Below are 14,780 nucleotides of genomic sequence, written 5' to 3' on the forward strand. Positions count from 1 at the left end.
TTTTCATTATCTGTTACATAAAAAACAAGTTTTCAGTATAAAATTTTGAACTTTCAGACAGATCATGATGCATGTGCTCATGAGATCAGGATAAAAGGCAGTGTATTTTAGTCATTCAAATAACATGCTACTACAGTATAGAAGCCCTTTGTCTTTTTCTGTTGTATTTATTATCACAAAACTTTTTGAGATGGAACGTGGTTTTATCATGATTTTTGATAAATGTACATTTTAATATTATATGAGGGTATGGAAAACTAGAAGAAAATGTTTATTCTAGAGCCTGAAATGTGTAGTTTTAGGGAGAGCTGTAGTATACAGTCTTCATTATTTCCAGTTGTTTCCACTGTTATTCCCTCCTAAATTTCTTCTTCTTCTTCTAAGCTACTTTGAATTCTGCTCATATTAATTCTAAAGTAATCCAGCCAATTCACACATAGGAAAGAAGGAAATATTTCTATCACTGGGTATTGTTCAGCTTCTATTTAAAAGTATCAACAACAGGCCACAGCAAAATGAAAATCATACATCTCTTGTTTAGTTGTTCTCATGGCCTTTGGCAGTATAAGAATAAATAATAAAGATGCACATTGCAATTAGGAAGAAAATATTACGTAAGTTGCCCACGTCTTGCTTCAGTCATTAAAATGGAACTGAAGAGTACAGTGGGGAGTATGTGATTTTTTAATATTTGTCTGTGTTATGAATGTGCTGTACTCTCACAGGATCTGTATTCTACAAAGAGCTGTCCAAGTAATGTGTTGTTTTTCACTGTGCAGGAGGATACGCATCCAGCAGGGTTTTTTTTGAAAGTTAAAATTCTTCTTAAAAGTGGAGCATCAGATGAAGATATCAATGCAGGTATCACACCTCTGTTTAGGTTTCATAGTAAGGTCCTATTACTCCATATCCAAGAAGACTGTGTTGTACATAGGAAAAAAAATCCTTTCTTGTGTGCTTTGTTGGAATCTTCATTAGTTAAATGTCGTTCTGGTTTTGGAGTGTGAGACATAGTGGTCAGTGTTCACAAAGGAGTTATCCAGATGCTGATTTCAGTTTGCAGTATGATCCTGCACACAGCCTGGGCACTAACCTCAGTCTCAAGTCATTCCTCCTGGATAAGGGCGGGATATTTTGATGGAAGGCAGCATGAGGCAAAAGATTGTGCTACTAATGCAGCCTCTGCTGTTCCTGTTTAAAGAAGGAGGACTAGAATTCCAGGGCTATCAGTCTGTCACCTTTCTGTAGTACTACATTAGCTGTACTGGAAAAGTCAAAACACAATAGACATGTTTTATTCTTCCTTTTGGTTTAGATCTATTATACTGTAGTTGTTTTTTTCCATTTTATTTCTGTCTTTGAAAGAAGCTGTAAGAGCTAAATGGTAGTTTGAGTAGTTAAGTGTCAAAGTTGATTAAATAATCTCAAGTGTTTTGTGTTCTGTCTAGCTCTCGCAGAATTCCTGCACTTGGAGATGTCTTTAGACTTCTGTTTGAATACTGCCAAACTGCTGCTGGAGCATGGAAGGTAGGAAAGCATCATTAAGTGGGCTAAACACAATGTTTGGAGTTTGTAGGTGTTCCTTTGTAAGCAAAGAACATCATATTATACAGTCATGCTTTATTTTAAATAAAAGCTCACTGAGATAAGGTACACAGTTTTGAGAGGGAACCTGTCATTCTTGTAGCAGGTGATACTGATTATGACAGCAACAAAACAGGGAGTAAAATAAGTTTAGTGGCAGTCTGCAGTGCTGTAGCCTTACTTTGGAATGATTAAGATTCCCTGTGTAGTTTTAATATATGTCTGGAGTTATCGGACTGAAATCTTTTTTCTAAACAACCCTCAGAATGAGTTTGGGGTCCTAGAATCATTCTTGTGAAAAGCAGTAGAAGTATGAACAAGTTGCAGCAAAATAAATAGAGGCATGAAATTTCCCCCTGTTGAATGCTCCCTCATAATTACCTATGTATATGCTTCTGTCTTGAAGCAAGTGGGAGGAGTAAACTCCCTTGTGAATACGGTGGAACAAGGAAGTGCTAATAGGAAGCTGCCATTGAATAGATGAACTGTAATAAATTCATACCTTGATTCATTCTGTCAGTGTGATTGAATGAGAAACATTCTGCACGGCATGAATATGTGAATATCTAGAATGGAAAATTAACAGCTCTTCTGGTGCAGCCTCTTAAAAATGCATCTGTTTGAATAGGGAATCAGTTGGTCTTGATTTTCTGAAATCTGTTCCTGAACGATTTGAATCTTCACCTGACCTTGGAAAAATTACCCTGCTCCACATCGAGTTCCTGTTGCAGAATAAGAGGGAGCTGCTTGCTAAGCAGAAGATTGAAGAAATTATTATAGGTCTGTATCCGTCTTTTGCTGCTGTTTACTGAAAGCTGGATGTGGTTGGCTAAGGTCTTGAATTTTAATTTTCACTTTTTTTGCTTATTCTCATCTTTCTTTCTCTTTGTGTCTGTTTTCCCTTATGTTTCTTTTACATGGCAGCTCTCAACTTCGTAATGAATGACAATCATGATAAAGCTCAGGGTTAAATTCATTTGCTACAGCAATTCCTCCTTCTTAGTGTAGACTCTGTGACTGCCACATGTGGGATTAGAAACATTTACGAGAAATTCTGTGTAATGTTAATACTTTGTCCATCCAGCCCAATGTATTTTTGTTTTTCCATATTAAAACAGGTTGCATGTCCTTGTTTGAGCAGCTGAATAGCAGTTTATTTTTCATGTCTGTGGCACCTGTAGCACTGTAATATTTTTGGACTGTCAGATCTGCTGTAAAACAGATCCTGCCTCACAGAGCATCAAGCTAGGAGCAAGATCCACATTTACATTGTTCAAGCTTGAAAATATTTTTCTCTTACCCACAGGGTTTTTTTTTTTTGAGTTTTGTTTGGGTGGGTGGGTTTTTTTTTGTTTGATGGCTGTTTTTTTCAGGAACAAAAATGAAGCACTGGGTCCTGACTGAAACTATTGTTGTGTGCTATATTTTGTTTTTTGTGGTAGGCTATGGGACAGTCTTTCTCAGATAGTTCTTAGATGCTTCTCAGTGTGCTTGTTAAAGTTCTTGTAAAGTGATGATTTGTAGTATCCTTTCAGGTCATTATACTGGGAAACAGCTGTTGCCTGAAACCTTGAATCAGCTGCACATCATCTTGTGGGACAGAGCTGCCAAACATTACGAGGTTTGGGACCAAACATTACTGTTCTTATTTATATCAGTGAAAATGAAAATCTCTTTCTGACCTCTTTGATACATCTATTTTTGGTTAAAGTGCAAACTGTTACTAAGATCCTTGTTCCAGCTGGCACTAGTTTTATTTTCATCCATCTGGGTGCTGTTTTCTGTTACAAAATCGAGTTTCAGGTAGCCTCATCTCAAGGTTTGTGCATGGGAAGTTGTGGCTAGAATTTCTTTTCCAGCTGGATCCCTGTATGTCTGTGGGGCCTGGTGGGATTCATGCAAGGGTACTCAAAGAGCTGGCTGGTGTCATTGTGAGGCCTCTCTCAATGGTTTTTGAATGGTCTCGGGGATCTGGAGAGATCCCAGTTGACCACAGGCTGGCAAATGTTATCCCAATTTTCAAGAAGGGCAAGAAGGACGACCCTGGAAACTACAGGCCTGTCAGTCTCACTTCAGTGCCTGGTAAAATTATGTAGATTATTCTGGGAGTTATTGAAAAACACCTGAAGGACAATGCAGTCATTGGTCACAGCCAGCACTAGTTCAGGAGGGGGAAGTCCTACTTGTCAAACTTAATTTCCTTTTAGGACAAGGTCACCCACCCAGTTGATCTGGGAAGCCAGCTGATGTAATCTCTTTGGATTTCAGTAAAGCTTTGGATACTGTCTCTCACAGTATCTGGACAAATTAGAGGACTGGGCACTTACAAACTGTATGAAATGTAACAAAGGCAAGTGCCACATTCTGCACCTGGAGCAACCTGGATGTACAGACAGACTGGGGAATGAGAAGCTGGAAAGCAGTGCCATGGAAAGGGACCTTGGGGTCCTGCTTGATGGCAAGTTGAACATGAGTCAGCAGTGCCCTGGCAGCCAGGAAGGGCAACCTTGTCCTGGGGGGGCATCAGGCAAAGCATGGTTCTTCTGGGGGAAAAGTTACATTAGAATATACCTGACTCTCTCAATCTTTCATTTTCTATGACCTTTTTTAAAATAAAAATTGGGAGGACAGAGGTAGTTTAATCACCCAAATAAGTTTGTGTTTATGTGTTTTTTTTTTTTGTTCTGGTTTTATATTTCCTAGGAGAAAAACTATTCTGAAGCCCTTCACTGGTACAATTATTCTGTCAGCTTCTACACACCTAGGCAGATAGATCAGAACTTGGCCAAGCTGCAGAGGAACATGGCTTCTTGCTATTTTCATCTGAAACAAATTGACAAGGTATATTTAGTACATGTGTAGACATATTTATGTATTTATTTGCATTGTTTTTATTTTGTAGCTATGTCATTGGGACTAAATTTACATCTGCAGAGAAGTGCACCTGCTTTACCCATCCAGGCTTTCTTGGTTTGGAGGTGTTAAACCTCACAGTTCAAAGTGACAGAAGGGAGTTTAATATTTCAGGATTCTCAGGGCTTCTCTTGCTTTCTGAATCTGTAGCTCTGATTTTGAGGAATTGGCTCTTTCCTTTCTGGTCATTGTCAGCCTTCAGTGCCATCTTCTGGTCTTATCACTTTTCTTTCAAGGGAGGATGTTGCCAAACCAAACTTGTTGAGTAATTATATAAAAATCAACAATGTAACCATAACATTTTCCATATCTTTTTAGCCCTTTTCTGTTGCAAATTATGTACTACTAGTTTCAAGATGTTTTTTTACTGATTTCCTTTAATCTTTTCTGTGAATAGGCTAAAGAGGCAGTTAGAGAAGCAGAGAGGTGTGATCCAAACAGCATCTTTACTAAGTTCAGTGTCTATAAGATTGCAGTGATGGAGAACGACACTGATAAAGGTAAAACTTGAAAGATAAAGGGTCCACTATAAGGAGAAGAACTGCTAAATATGTTCTAAATATGTTAGAAAATACTAAACAGATTTGGACTGTTTATCTTGAGAAAGACACAGTAGAGGGTTGCTAGAAGAAGTGTCTCTGAAGTCATTGAAACTGTCAGGCTGCAGATTTAAATTTTCAGAGTGGGTTGTTTTTTGCACAGAGCTTGTGAGATGTGGAGTCCATTGCTGTATTTGATATTGTCTGGATGGAACCTCTGGCTAGGAAGTCTCTAATCTTCCCATGGGCAGAAGTTGTAGTAGCAATCCAGGGTGAGAAGCATTGTATGTTCACTGCTTTTCATATATTTTCGTATCCATATACAATATAAAAAAGGATACTGAGCTAAATGAACCTTAAGGGAACCATTATGACTGCTCTTAATTCCTCTGGACAAGTAAAGCCTGGAATTACAAAAAACCCCATGAATTACTGAGATGACTTGCAGAATATCTCTGTAGCCTCTTTCTTTTTTATAATGAGTTCTGCTATTTCGTATTTTAACGAGAATCTGAGCTCAAGTAATGAAAATTGAGAAACACAGTCTCTGCTTACTTAGAATACAGAATAACACGCAGATCTTATTTTCCAGTGAGTTCTCTGCCAATTAATTCTCCTCTATACATCTTTTAATGAGAGCATAATTTGTTCACATAATATAGAGTGGGAACCACAGCACAGTGTGAACATAAAAGCAGTGGCACCCTTAGCATGAGCCAAGATGTGGGAGCTTGGAATGACGCCCAGACAGCGTATTAGAGAAAGTCTTCTGTCTTTGGTGACAAACAGTTATTTAGCAGAACAAAAATTAAGATGTGAGATGAGTATCATTTGTATGGCATCCTTATTTCCATAGATTAGCAGCTTGGAAAGCTTTTTGGCACCTCTCTAGGAAGAAATGCAGATTTGTGGAGAAGTACTGGTATGATCAGGTTTTCTTGTCTTGGTTTTTCATTAAAAAAAAAAAGAAAGATTATAGCCTTCCAGAAGTCATTAAAACAGTAGAACTTTTCACCTTCTAATTGCTTCCATAAAAAATGTTATTTCTTCCCTATGTATCTTTCAGCTGTGGAAGCAGTGGTTGAGATGGGGAAGCTGGCAGAAAAGACATTGCAAAATGAAGACAAGCCGGGAGTGGATAAAAATACAGGCACTAACCTCTTGAGTTTGGCTGCCCAAATTGCATTAGAGGTAGAGCAGATAATGTTGCCTTTACTTTGCTTTGTTGATGTAAGTAGGACAGCTGTAACCTCTTTAACCTGGCCTACTTTTAATATTTCTCTGTATTTCATGGATTTCTAAGTATTTCATGCTTCTGTGACAAAGGTCTCACTCCACTGTGTTGTGTAATGCAAAGTGGAAATTAATTTCACATAGAAAGAAATGGTATCTTTTAAAATTTCTGCAGAGAAAGAAAGGATTCTGAGTTATAAATGTTGGCAACTGGAAATGACATGGTGTATTTCTGTAAGATTTTCCTTAGCAAATTGTTACGTCGTCTTCTGCCTCCGGGGTTTGATCTTTGACGTGAGAGGGGGAACCTGTGCACAAAACACACATAAGCCAACAATGAAAGAATGAAAAGTCCTTTGTCCCTCCTGTTTGCCTCTTGGTTGGTGACTTGAGTGATGTCTGAACTGGTTGATTGTATTTTAAGCTATTAGGGCTTTGTTCATAGCCCTGTAAGGCATGAAAGCCTTACCAACCTGTGCTAGTCCTGTTCTTGCCATGGGCTCTCTGTGCATGGAGTCGTGTGATCTCTCCTTAGAGTTTTCTCTGCACTCTGAGGCAATTCTGTGCAGAATCCTTTGTTCTTTTTCCTGCTCATAGACTGCACAGATCTCTGGAATATGTTGCTGCTTTGGGGTTGCTTTGTTTTGTTATTTGTTTTTTTTTGTTGTTGTTGGTTTGGTTTGGTTATTTTTTGTAGTGACTGAGGTAGTGCAGTATATACAAAACATGTTTTAATTTCTTTTCAGAATGACCAGCAAATTGCAGCTATCAAAGCTTTGGAGTATTTGTCTGAACATTTACAAGACTACCAGCAATTATTTGCAGCCTTAAAGTAAGAATTCAGTATACTTACAAGGAAGGAGAAATTGTTCTGGTTTCTTTTTGAAAAATATTATAATGAGGAAAATGGAAAAGTGCTTAGATGAAATGTTATTTAGCAGTCTTTTTGGTGCTGCAGATGTACCTCAAGCCTCAACTCCTCATATCTACAGATGTTGCAAGTCTCTCCCAAGCAAATTATTAGTTTCTCTGAATTTTATGATTACACTGTGGTGTGAACATGTGACCAACAGTGATTTTAATGGAATTGCAATATTTTTGGTGAAAATACCAGTTAGCTTATGTCCTCTGATAAAGTGGCATCTTCTTGAAATATTCCATCTTGTTTATAAAAACAAATATTGTGAGACACATGTATTTATTCCAATATTTACTTAAAGCCTTTGTTAAAGTACATTTATTTTAAAGTACATTATTTACTTACAATTACACGATTGCTTACTAATACATGATTTAACAAAGTGATATACAAAACAAGGCAATGGAGTGGGAAATAGCACAATCTTATTCTCAGTTTGACATTTTGAATTCTTCTGTGAGTTCCACGGGCTGATAGCATAAGGAAGAAAAGAGGGATCCCTTCTGGAAAAAATTAGGACAGAGTACACTGTTGAAGAAAAAAAAAATCTTGTTTCTTCATTGTCTTTTTTTCTCAGATGTTTGGTTCGTCTGATGTTATCAAAAGTCATGGCAGAAAAGGAAGAGAAAAGGTGAGTCCATTTGCAAAAACATTTTCTTGTTGTACAAATGGTGTAATGTTTTCTTGCTGGGCTTCTTTTCCTGCAGACTAATCAAGAGATCATTTTTTATGCTAGTAAAATGTCCACCCAGCTGACTTCCCAGCTTGACCTAATGACATCACATAGGAACATATTTTCTAGTTGTATAACCTTTTCTTTAAATATTTGCTCTTTGCCTTCCTCTCTAATGAATGCATCAGACTGTCAGGTGTTTCTAATGGAGGATGTGAGCTAAGCAATCTCTGTAACTTTGACACTTATGTGATATCTTTCAGAAGTTCTGGGTGAGAAGAATGAATATATCCATAATTATGGAGTTGTATTCCAACATAAATAATGTGTTCTGTTGTGAGAAAGCTAATCAATTTTCTGAAACTTAATTTTTCCCCTGTTCTAGAGATGAAGATATCAATTCAATACTGACTTACTTGAACTTGGGTATGCTTTTGTTTAATTTACATTTTCTGGAGTTCTTCTATATGTGAACATTTTATGATATGATTAGGTCCATACCAACAAAATGTTTGGACTCCTTTTGTCAGTCCCAGTTCCCAACTTCCCACTGAAATCAGTGAAAACTAAAACTGGACATTCAACAGTGTTGTGAAGTTGGATTTCAGTGCTACAGGATTTTGCTATTGAAAACTTGCAGTACTACTGCAAGTAGAAGAGAATGAAGAGTAGAATTAAATTAATTAAAGATTCCTAGAGGAAAGGCCTCAAACCTGTTATTAAATTTAAAAGCCCTCAACTTCTTGTGAAATTAAGTAAAACTTCTCTGCATAAGACTTCAGTGTCAGTAAACTTTGATGTACTTGTTGGCATCTTCTATAAAATGATGTTTGAGGCACCTTTTGATTTTTTTTTAATAAGGCTTACAGGTGAAAAATATGAGATTTAAGTTGTGAGAATAAGTCTTCGTCAGGAATTACATGGGAGTTTTGGAAACCTCTGTTTTGTAGTGTAATGATTAGGCTTGGAAATGTTTTTGAACATACAAATGTGAACAATACATTTTCTGCAGCTCACAAGAGACTTGCTGAGTCTTTCATGGAAGACAAATTTGCAGGGGACATGAGGATCCTTGAAGCTCACTGGTTTAGAAAAGTTGGTAGGTTGCACTCTCAAAATCTAAACTAAATCTCTTCTACCTCCTCTTAACCAGACCTTAAGGAAGAAAGAAGTGTTTAGAGAGGTAGTAGATTTATAAAACTTGTCACCTTTGGCAGTTGCTGCCTTAACTGGTCTTAAAGTTCTCCTGCTGCATTTTCTTTTTTCTGAAACTATCTGACATGATTTGTGTTTTAAGTCAGTTATCAAGACAAATGCTCACACAAGGTGTGTTTGCCTGAAGGGGTAGCTGATGCATTATTCCTTTCACTACAGGAATTGTTGTATATGTCCATGGTACCACTCTTCACAGTTCACCACTTTTCTGTTAGTTACACCTTCTCTACCAAGACTCTGTTACAGGGGTAAAATTTAAAATCAGGAAAATAGAAAGAATAATGTTTTTCTTAAATGTCTGAAAATAAATGCTGCTAAGAGCAATAAAAAAAAAAACCCAAAACAACCCTTACTGCTGATCCTGACTATGCATATTCTCATGTAGGCAAAATAAGAATTATGGAGTTCAGATAAGTGCACTGGTATGGTTGGTGCAGGCTGAGTTTATCTCTGCCACTCATACAGTCTTCATTTGTCCTTTAAATCAGCAGTCCTGCAGTTTGCCTTGAACTACAGTACAGTGCCTGAAATCTAAACAGCAAATATTATCACAGATAAAGTGTTTTCTAGTGGAAAATGCAGCTCCCATGGAGCTGTACTAAGCTTTATCCAAAGTGTTGTCTCTGGATCCTCATTTTGTAGTCTTTGTTACAGTGTTTTGGTAAAGAATCAGTGTGCTTGCTGTCTATAAATAAAACCAATTTTTCAGAGTCTTTCTTCTCTCAGAACATACAGGAGAGAAAACAGCTGAAATCAATGACAGAAGACATCTGCTTTTGCACACATCCTCACAATGTAACCGTGCTCCAATAAAGAGGAGCAAAGTGGGGAGAGAAGCAGCAGAGGTCAAATACATTGACCATGAGCATGAATGGAATCTGTGGTGACCATGACCTTTCCAAGACAGCATTCTTACTCACAGAATAAACAAACTGGAGACTACAAAACCATGTCCTAGTGGATAAATTAATGTGAGAGTTACTGTAGAATCTGAGCATTTAATTGGGTCAGGTTCTTATACATAAATCATTTGATTGTCTTTAGATGCTCGTCCATTTACTACTCAAGAGCTGTGTGCTTAATTGCCCTGTATTTGACCTTGCTGGGGTAAAATGAAAAATGTTTCAAGATGTGGGGTTTTTTTCATTTTTTTATTTGTCTTGGGAATATTGTTTAACACTTACATTCATTGATATGCTAGCTTAGTTTACTAATTTAAGAAAATGCTTCTTCCAGTTCGTGCTCTTGTGAGCAGGGTGTGTGGTAGGTGGGATACTTGATTGTGATGAAATTATCAAGACAAAGTTTGAAAGCATGAACAAGCTATTTTAACAAATCACTAATAACAGTATTTCTTACCGTTGTTAAATGAGCTGTTGATGACATTTTGATTAAGAAATAGAACTGTAGAATGTGAGCTGCTTATTGCTAGAATTTGATGGGCACACATGTAACAGTGAAGATTTTTATCCTAGTCTCTATTTTTTATGTCTTTGTTAGCTTGGAACTTAGCTGTACAGTTCAAGGACAGCCCTGAAAAGATGAGGGAGTTTTTTGTACTGTCTTTCAAGGTACTTTTGCTGATAGTGTCTCTAATTGAGGAATATTTTCATCTGTCTGATTCTTTTAGAAGTCACATTCATGTTTTGGGTATCTCCATGGAGACATGCTTGTATGCTCTGAAGGAGATTGACTTGTAATACAAAATGTGTGCATTATTGTCATAATTTTACATTCTGTTGCTTAAAAATGTAATAGGAAACTTAGACTTCAATGAGAATTTTCTGAAATAAATGCATTCTGATGTTTGGAAACTGTATCGTTAATACAAAATGTTAAGTACTTGAATCCTAATCTCCATGCAGAACTTCTTACCAACACTGTCAGTTTTGCATGTGTTTGTAGAGAGGAAACTCCAACTCTGCTTTACACTTTATATTTAAATAATCTTTTTGTGTAATTGCACAAGTAAAATTGCAATATAACTATATACAACTCGTGACTAACTCCAGAAAGTGTCACAGAGGAGAGTCAGCAGTCATCTGTTCACGAGCAAATTGCTTTATAAGGGTAAAATTCTCATTACCTTTTCCTATTTTTGGTGTCAGTTGTCCCAGTTTTGTCCCTCTGACAAAGCTGTTCTGATTGCTCAGAAGACATGCCTGTTAATGGCAGCTGCAGTTGATCTGGAAATGGGAAGACAGCAAGTAACACCTTCAGAACAGGTAGGGCAAGTTCTGTTAAATATTTCTCTGTGTGCTGGTGTAGCATTTTTTTTCTTTTGGTTTTGGAGTCTGTTTTTTCATTCAGAATGGGATATTGTGGATTTAAGCAAGGGAACATTTCATAGTTAATTAGAATCAATGCACCTTTCCAGACAATTGTAAATGTTGGATTTCTGTAAATCAGTTCTGTTGACTTCAGTGGATTTGAACAGATTTATATCAGCAAAGGGTCATGGCAGTACCTTCTCTTACATGAATTTCAATTTACTGTGTATATTATGTGAGGAATCTGCTGCTAAACGTGGGCTGGTCAGACAATTACTGCTGTTGCTGAAAGCCAGTATGGTTGTGATAAAGCTTACAGTTTATTTTTGGTTTTATGCATACATGCTTTGGTGGGGGGAGGGCATTGTGCTCCCTGTGGTAGGAAGATTAAGGAAAATGTCCAGGGGTTGTGAAGGAAGTACTGAAGTCTGGTGTGGAGTGATTATAAAACTACTGTGGAGAGGGATGCACAGTCTCACTAGCACTGTTTTATGCTTGGGAGATTAAAAAAAATAGGCCCCATAGGAACATGTATGGTTCTTTCTGGACCAGTGGAACATTGTGTTTGTCTGAGATGTGGAGGTCCTTGAAAAAGTGAACCCCCCCCCCAAAAACAATAACTGGTACAGGTGATTTACTAACTAGGCTGATTCTTATTTTTTTTTATAATGAGATATAAAGGTGTTGTTAGTTGTGACATAATCATTCCTTTTGCTTTTAAAACGGTGACAAAAAATGTCTTCCTAAATTTTGTAAAATAGATGGAGCTTTTTAGCCAGGCCCTTCAACATCTTCAGACATGCAAGGAGATCTGGAAGGTTCTGAAATTAACAGGTAAGCTATGAAGTGTGGCTGTTCAGCACATGTAACTCTTAGAATTAGTCACTATATTTGTGAAAAATACAGGGTGTAGGGAGATGCTGTCTCAGCTGAAGGGTGTGGAAGCAGATAGATGACAATATGATAAAAGAATTGGCAAAGCCAACGACTGTTTTTTGTTTGTCATTGCAGGCTTTTTATTGCAGAGGTGCTGTGAAGTGTGGAACAGTCTGTCAGAGTGAGGTTGGGTTGATGGTTCTGGCTTAGATGTTAAGAAATTCCAAGCTTTTTACTCTAGAGTGGAGTCACTCTTGCCCTGTTCTAATGGTTTTACCCTTTTCCCACATAAGGCATCTCAGAATGCAGAAGATCCTGGACCACACTTTGAAGTGCCAAAATCCATCCTCTGTTCCCTGACTATTCCATGTCAGTTTAAATGAGATATTACTGGAGACTGACGTGCTTTCAGCTGACATGCCAAGTTAGCCTAGCAGAGGCATGCTTCACATTTTTTTTTTTGGTAGTAAACTTCTTCCCTTTTAATCTGCCATCCTCAAATTCCCAAAGGGTTGATTGTCTCAGGAACAGGAACACAGTGGAATTTCTCCCACAGACATTTGTGAGTCGGCAGCCTGGTGCTTCCTTCACCTCTTCACTAGACCCTGGTGTTTGTATCAGGTTTACTTGACACAGTTCTGCTGTTCTCCCACCCTTCTGCCCTGTTTAAGGATTTCCTGAGGGCTTTTCTACCAGAAAGGGGTCAAGTCCTGTAGAAGAACTTGAAGCAGATGGTAACTTCTTCTGTAAGCTGACCTGAGCTGGTGGCCTTCTGTTCTCTCTCTTACCTGCCTGTGAAAATGGCTTCCCTAGTACCTATTACCTTGCCTAGGAGGGTTGTATTAATTTGGCCAATTACAGACAATTCAGATTATTTGGTGGGGGAGGGAAGGCATTGTGGTTGGGGGGATTATGCTTTGGACATCTAAGTTTTTGTCCAAGAGTGCTTCAGAGTTCCTGTTGTTGCTCTGTTTTAAAACAGCAGTTGCTCTGTTGTTAAATCTTAATGGTTTTCCTGCCTGTTGGAAGCAAAATTTATACCTTATAGTACACCACGAGGCTTTGAGAAAATTCATCATTACGTACAGGCTGCTCTGTCTCTTTTTCAGGAGATTTTGGTAAAGACCCAACAGACACATTGTTGCTGCTTTATGAATTTGAAGCAAGATCCAAACTGAATGATCCATCACTTCACAACTTTATGGAGTCAGTTTGGGAGCAACCACAAATAGAGATCAAGACACTAGAAATCATTGCATGTAAGGACTGCATTTGTACTTTCATAGGTCTTCAAGTCACAGGAAAAAGCTTTTGTTTCTCTTTCCTATCAATTTGGGGTGACCAGTATTATCATGTATTGCCCAACATGCAGAAAATGGGTCTAATGATATATATTCTGTCCTGAAGCAAAGATGCTTAGGATCTCTACAACATTAGGAAATCTGTATTTTGAAATACCATATCACGTGGATGGCAAACCAGAAATTTATGACAATCTTCCTTTCTAGACCCTAATCCTTGAGAATCTAGAGTAGAACCAAGAAAGATGATTAACATTTAGACCTACCATGGCAAATCTTTGGAGGGTGTTCTGTAGGGTTGCATAAACACCTTCTGATCTCCTTTGTCCTAAGGGAGTAGCCTTGGAGACACCAAACTGACATCCTGCTCCTGCCTAATTTTTCCAGATTTTCATGTTCAAGGAGGCAAACAAAATTCTTTACTTTGGACAGTTCCCCCACCCCAGTATTTTTGGATAACTGCACTGCAGGTAAACAGCAGTGAGAGTACTTGTAAATTATGAAACCTGCTGTGCTTCTGCCTTGTCCTCTTTGATGATGTGCATGGTAAGAAAGAAGTAGAGAAGCACTGGTTTGTGGCCAGCCCAGGTATTAAGCAAATCTCTTCTCAGTTGTTTATCACAAGGGATCTGGCAACGTGCTGTAATTTATTTTAGTTCCTTATGAGATTAAAGCCTGACTTCAGTAATTCCTTTTTATGTTCTTCTCTATTTTCTTGTACTTTTCAGCTTTAGCAATGGAATCTCCAGCTCGGTATCCTGTACTGTGTAAGAAAGCTCTCAAGAGTGCACTAAACCTTCACAGAAAGCAGACTGTCATTGATGCTGTGAAATTTAGGTTAGTGTTATCACACAGCTTTGCCATGAGCCTGTGACTGGAAATGCTGACAGGGAATTAAGCCTGCAATTTGAAAAAGGTGGACTGTAGTTTATGTGCAAGGTTCTACTTCTTGCTGGCCAAGCAATGTAGCTCTGAAGGATGACTGTCTCATAGATGTGTTAACTGCAACTTGCTTACTTGGCATATTCTCTGGCACAGTCTTATTTCCAAGAAATAAATCTATTGAGGAAGAAAAATGAAAATTGGATCTAGAAGAGGTTGTTTCTTGTAAGGAAGATGTTCATTTCAAATGTTACTCTGCAGCAGTGAACTAGGTATTTCAAAGACAATGAAGTGAAGAGAAATTAAGGGTTAAGAGAGCCCTGAGTTGAAAGTTAGTGATATGATGCCATAGTACATTTGTGATTTATTTTGCTG

At 37.8% G+C, this 14,780-nt stretch overlaps 1 protein-coding gene across 1 annotated transcript in view; it reads left to right on the forward strand.

Annotated features, from left to right (window-relative positions):
* The window catches only part of TEX11 (testis expressed 11), a gene marked incomplete at its 5' end in the record, with an annotated part of 29,115 nt that overhangs the window by 11,537 nt on the left and 2,798 nt on the right, over positions 1-14,780 (forward strand). Inside the window, 16 exons of the mRNA XM_029959183.1 lie at positions 780-861; positions 1,449-1,527; positions 2,213-2,364; positions 3,120-3,205; positions 4,288-4,425; positions 4,895-4,997; positions 6,103-6,227; positions 7,016-7,101; positions 7,766-7,819; positions 8,247-8,287; positions 8,874-8,960; positions 10,577-10,647; positions 11,185-11,301; positions 12,108-12,180; positions 13,332-13,481; positions 14,252-14,360. Of these exons, the coding sequence (XP_029815043.1) occupies positions 780-861; positions 1,449-1,527; positions 2,213-2,364; positions 3,120-3,205; positions 4,288-4,425; positions 4,895-4,997; positions 6,103-6,227; positions 7,016-7,101; positions 7,766-7,819; positions 8,247-8,287; positions 8,874-8,960; positions 10,577-10,647; positions 11,185-11,301; positions 12,108-12,180; positions 13,332-13,481; positions 14,252-14,360 (1,553 nt within the window). The remainder of the gene's footprint in view (positions 1-779; positions 862-1,448; positions 1,528-2,212; positions 2,365-3,119; positions 3,206-4,287; positions 4,426-4,894; positions 4,998-6,102; positions 6,228-7,015; positions 7,102-7,765; positions 7,820-8,246; positions 8,288-8,873; positions 8,961-10,576; positions 10,648-11,184; positions 11,302-12,107; positions 12,181-13,331; positions 13,482-14,251; positions 14,361-14,780) is intronic.

This window comes from Manacus vitellinus, unplaced genomic scaffold, assembly GCF_001715985.3.
Source record: "Manacus vitellinus isolate BGI_N305 unplaced genomic scaffold, ASM171598v3 scaffold_19_pilon, whole genome shotgun sequence".
Classification (NCBI taxonomy): domain Eukaryota; kingdom Metazoa; phylum Chordata; class Aves; order Passeriformes; family Pipridae; genus Manacus; species Manacus vitellinus.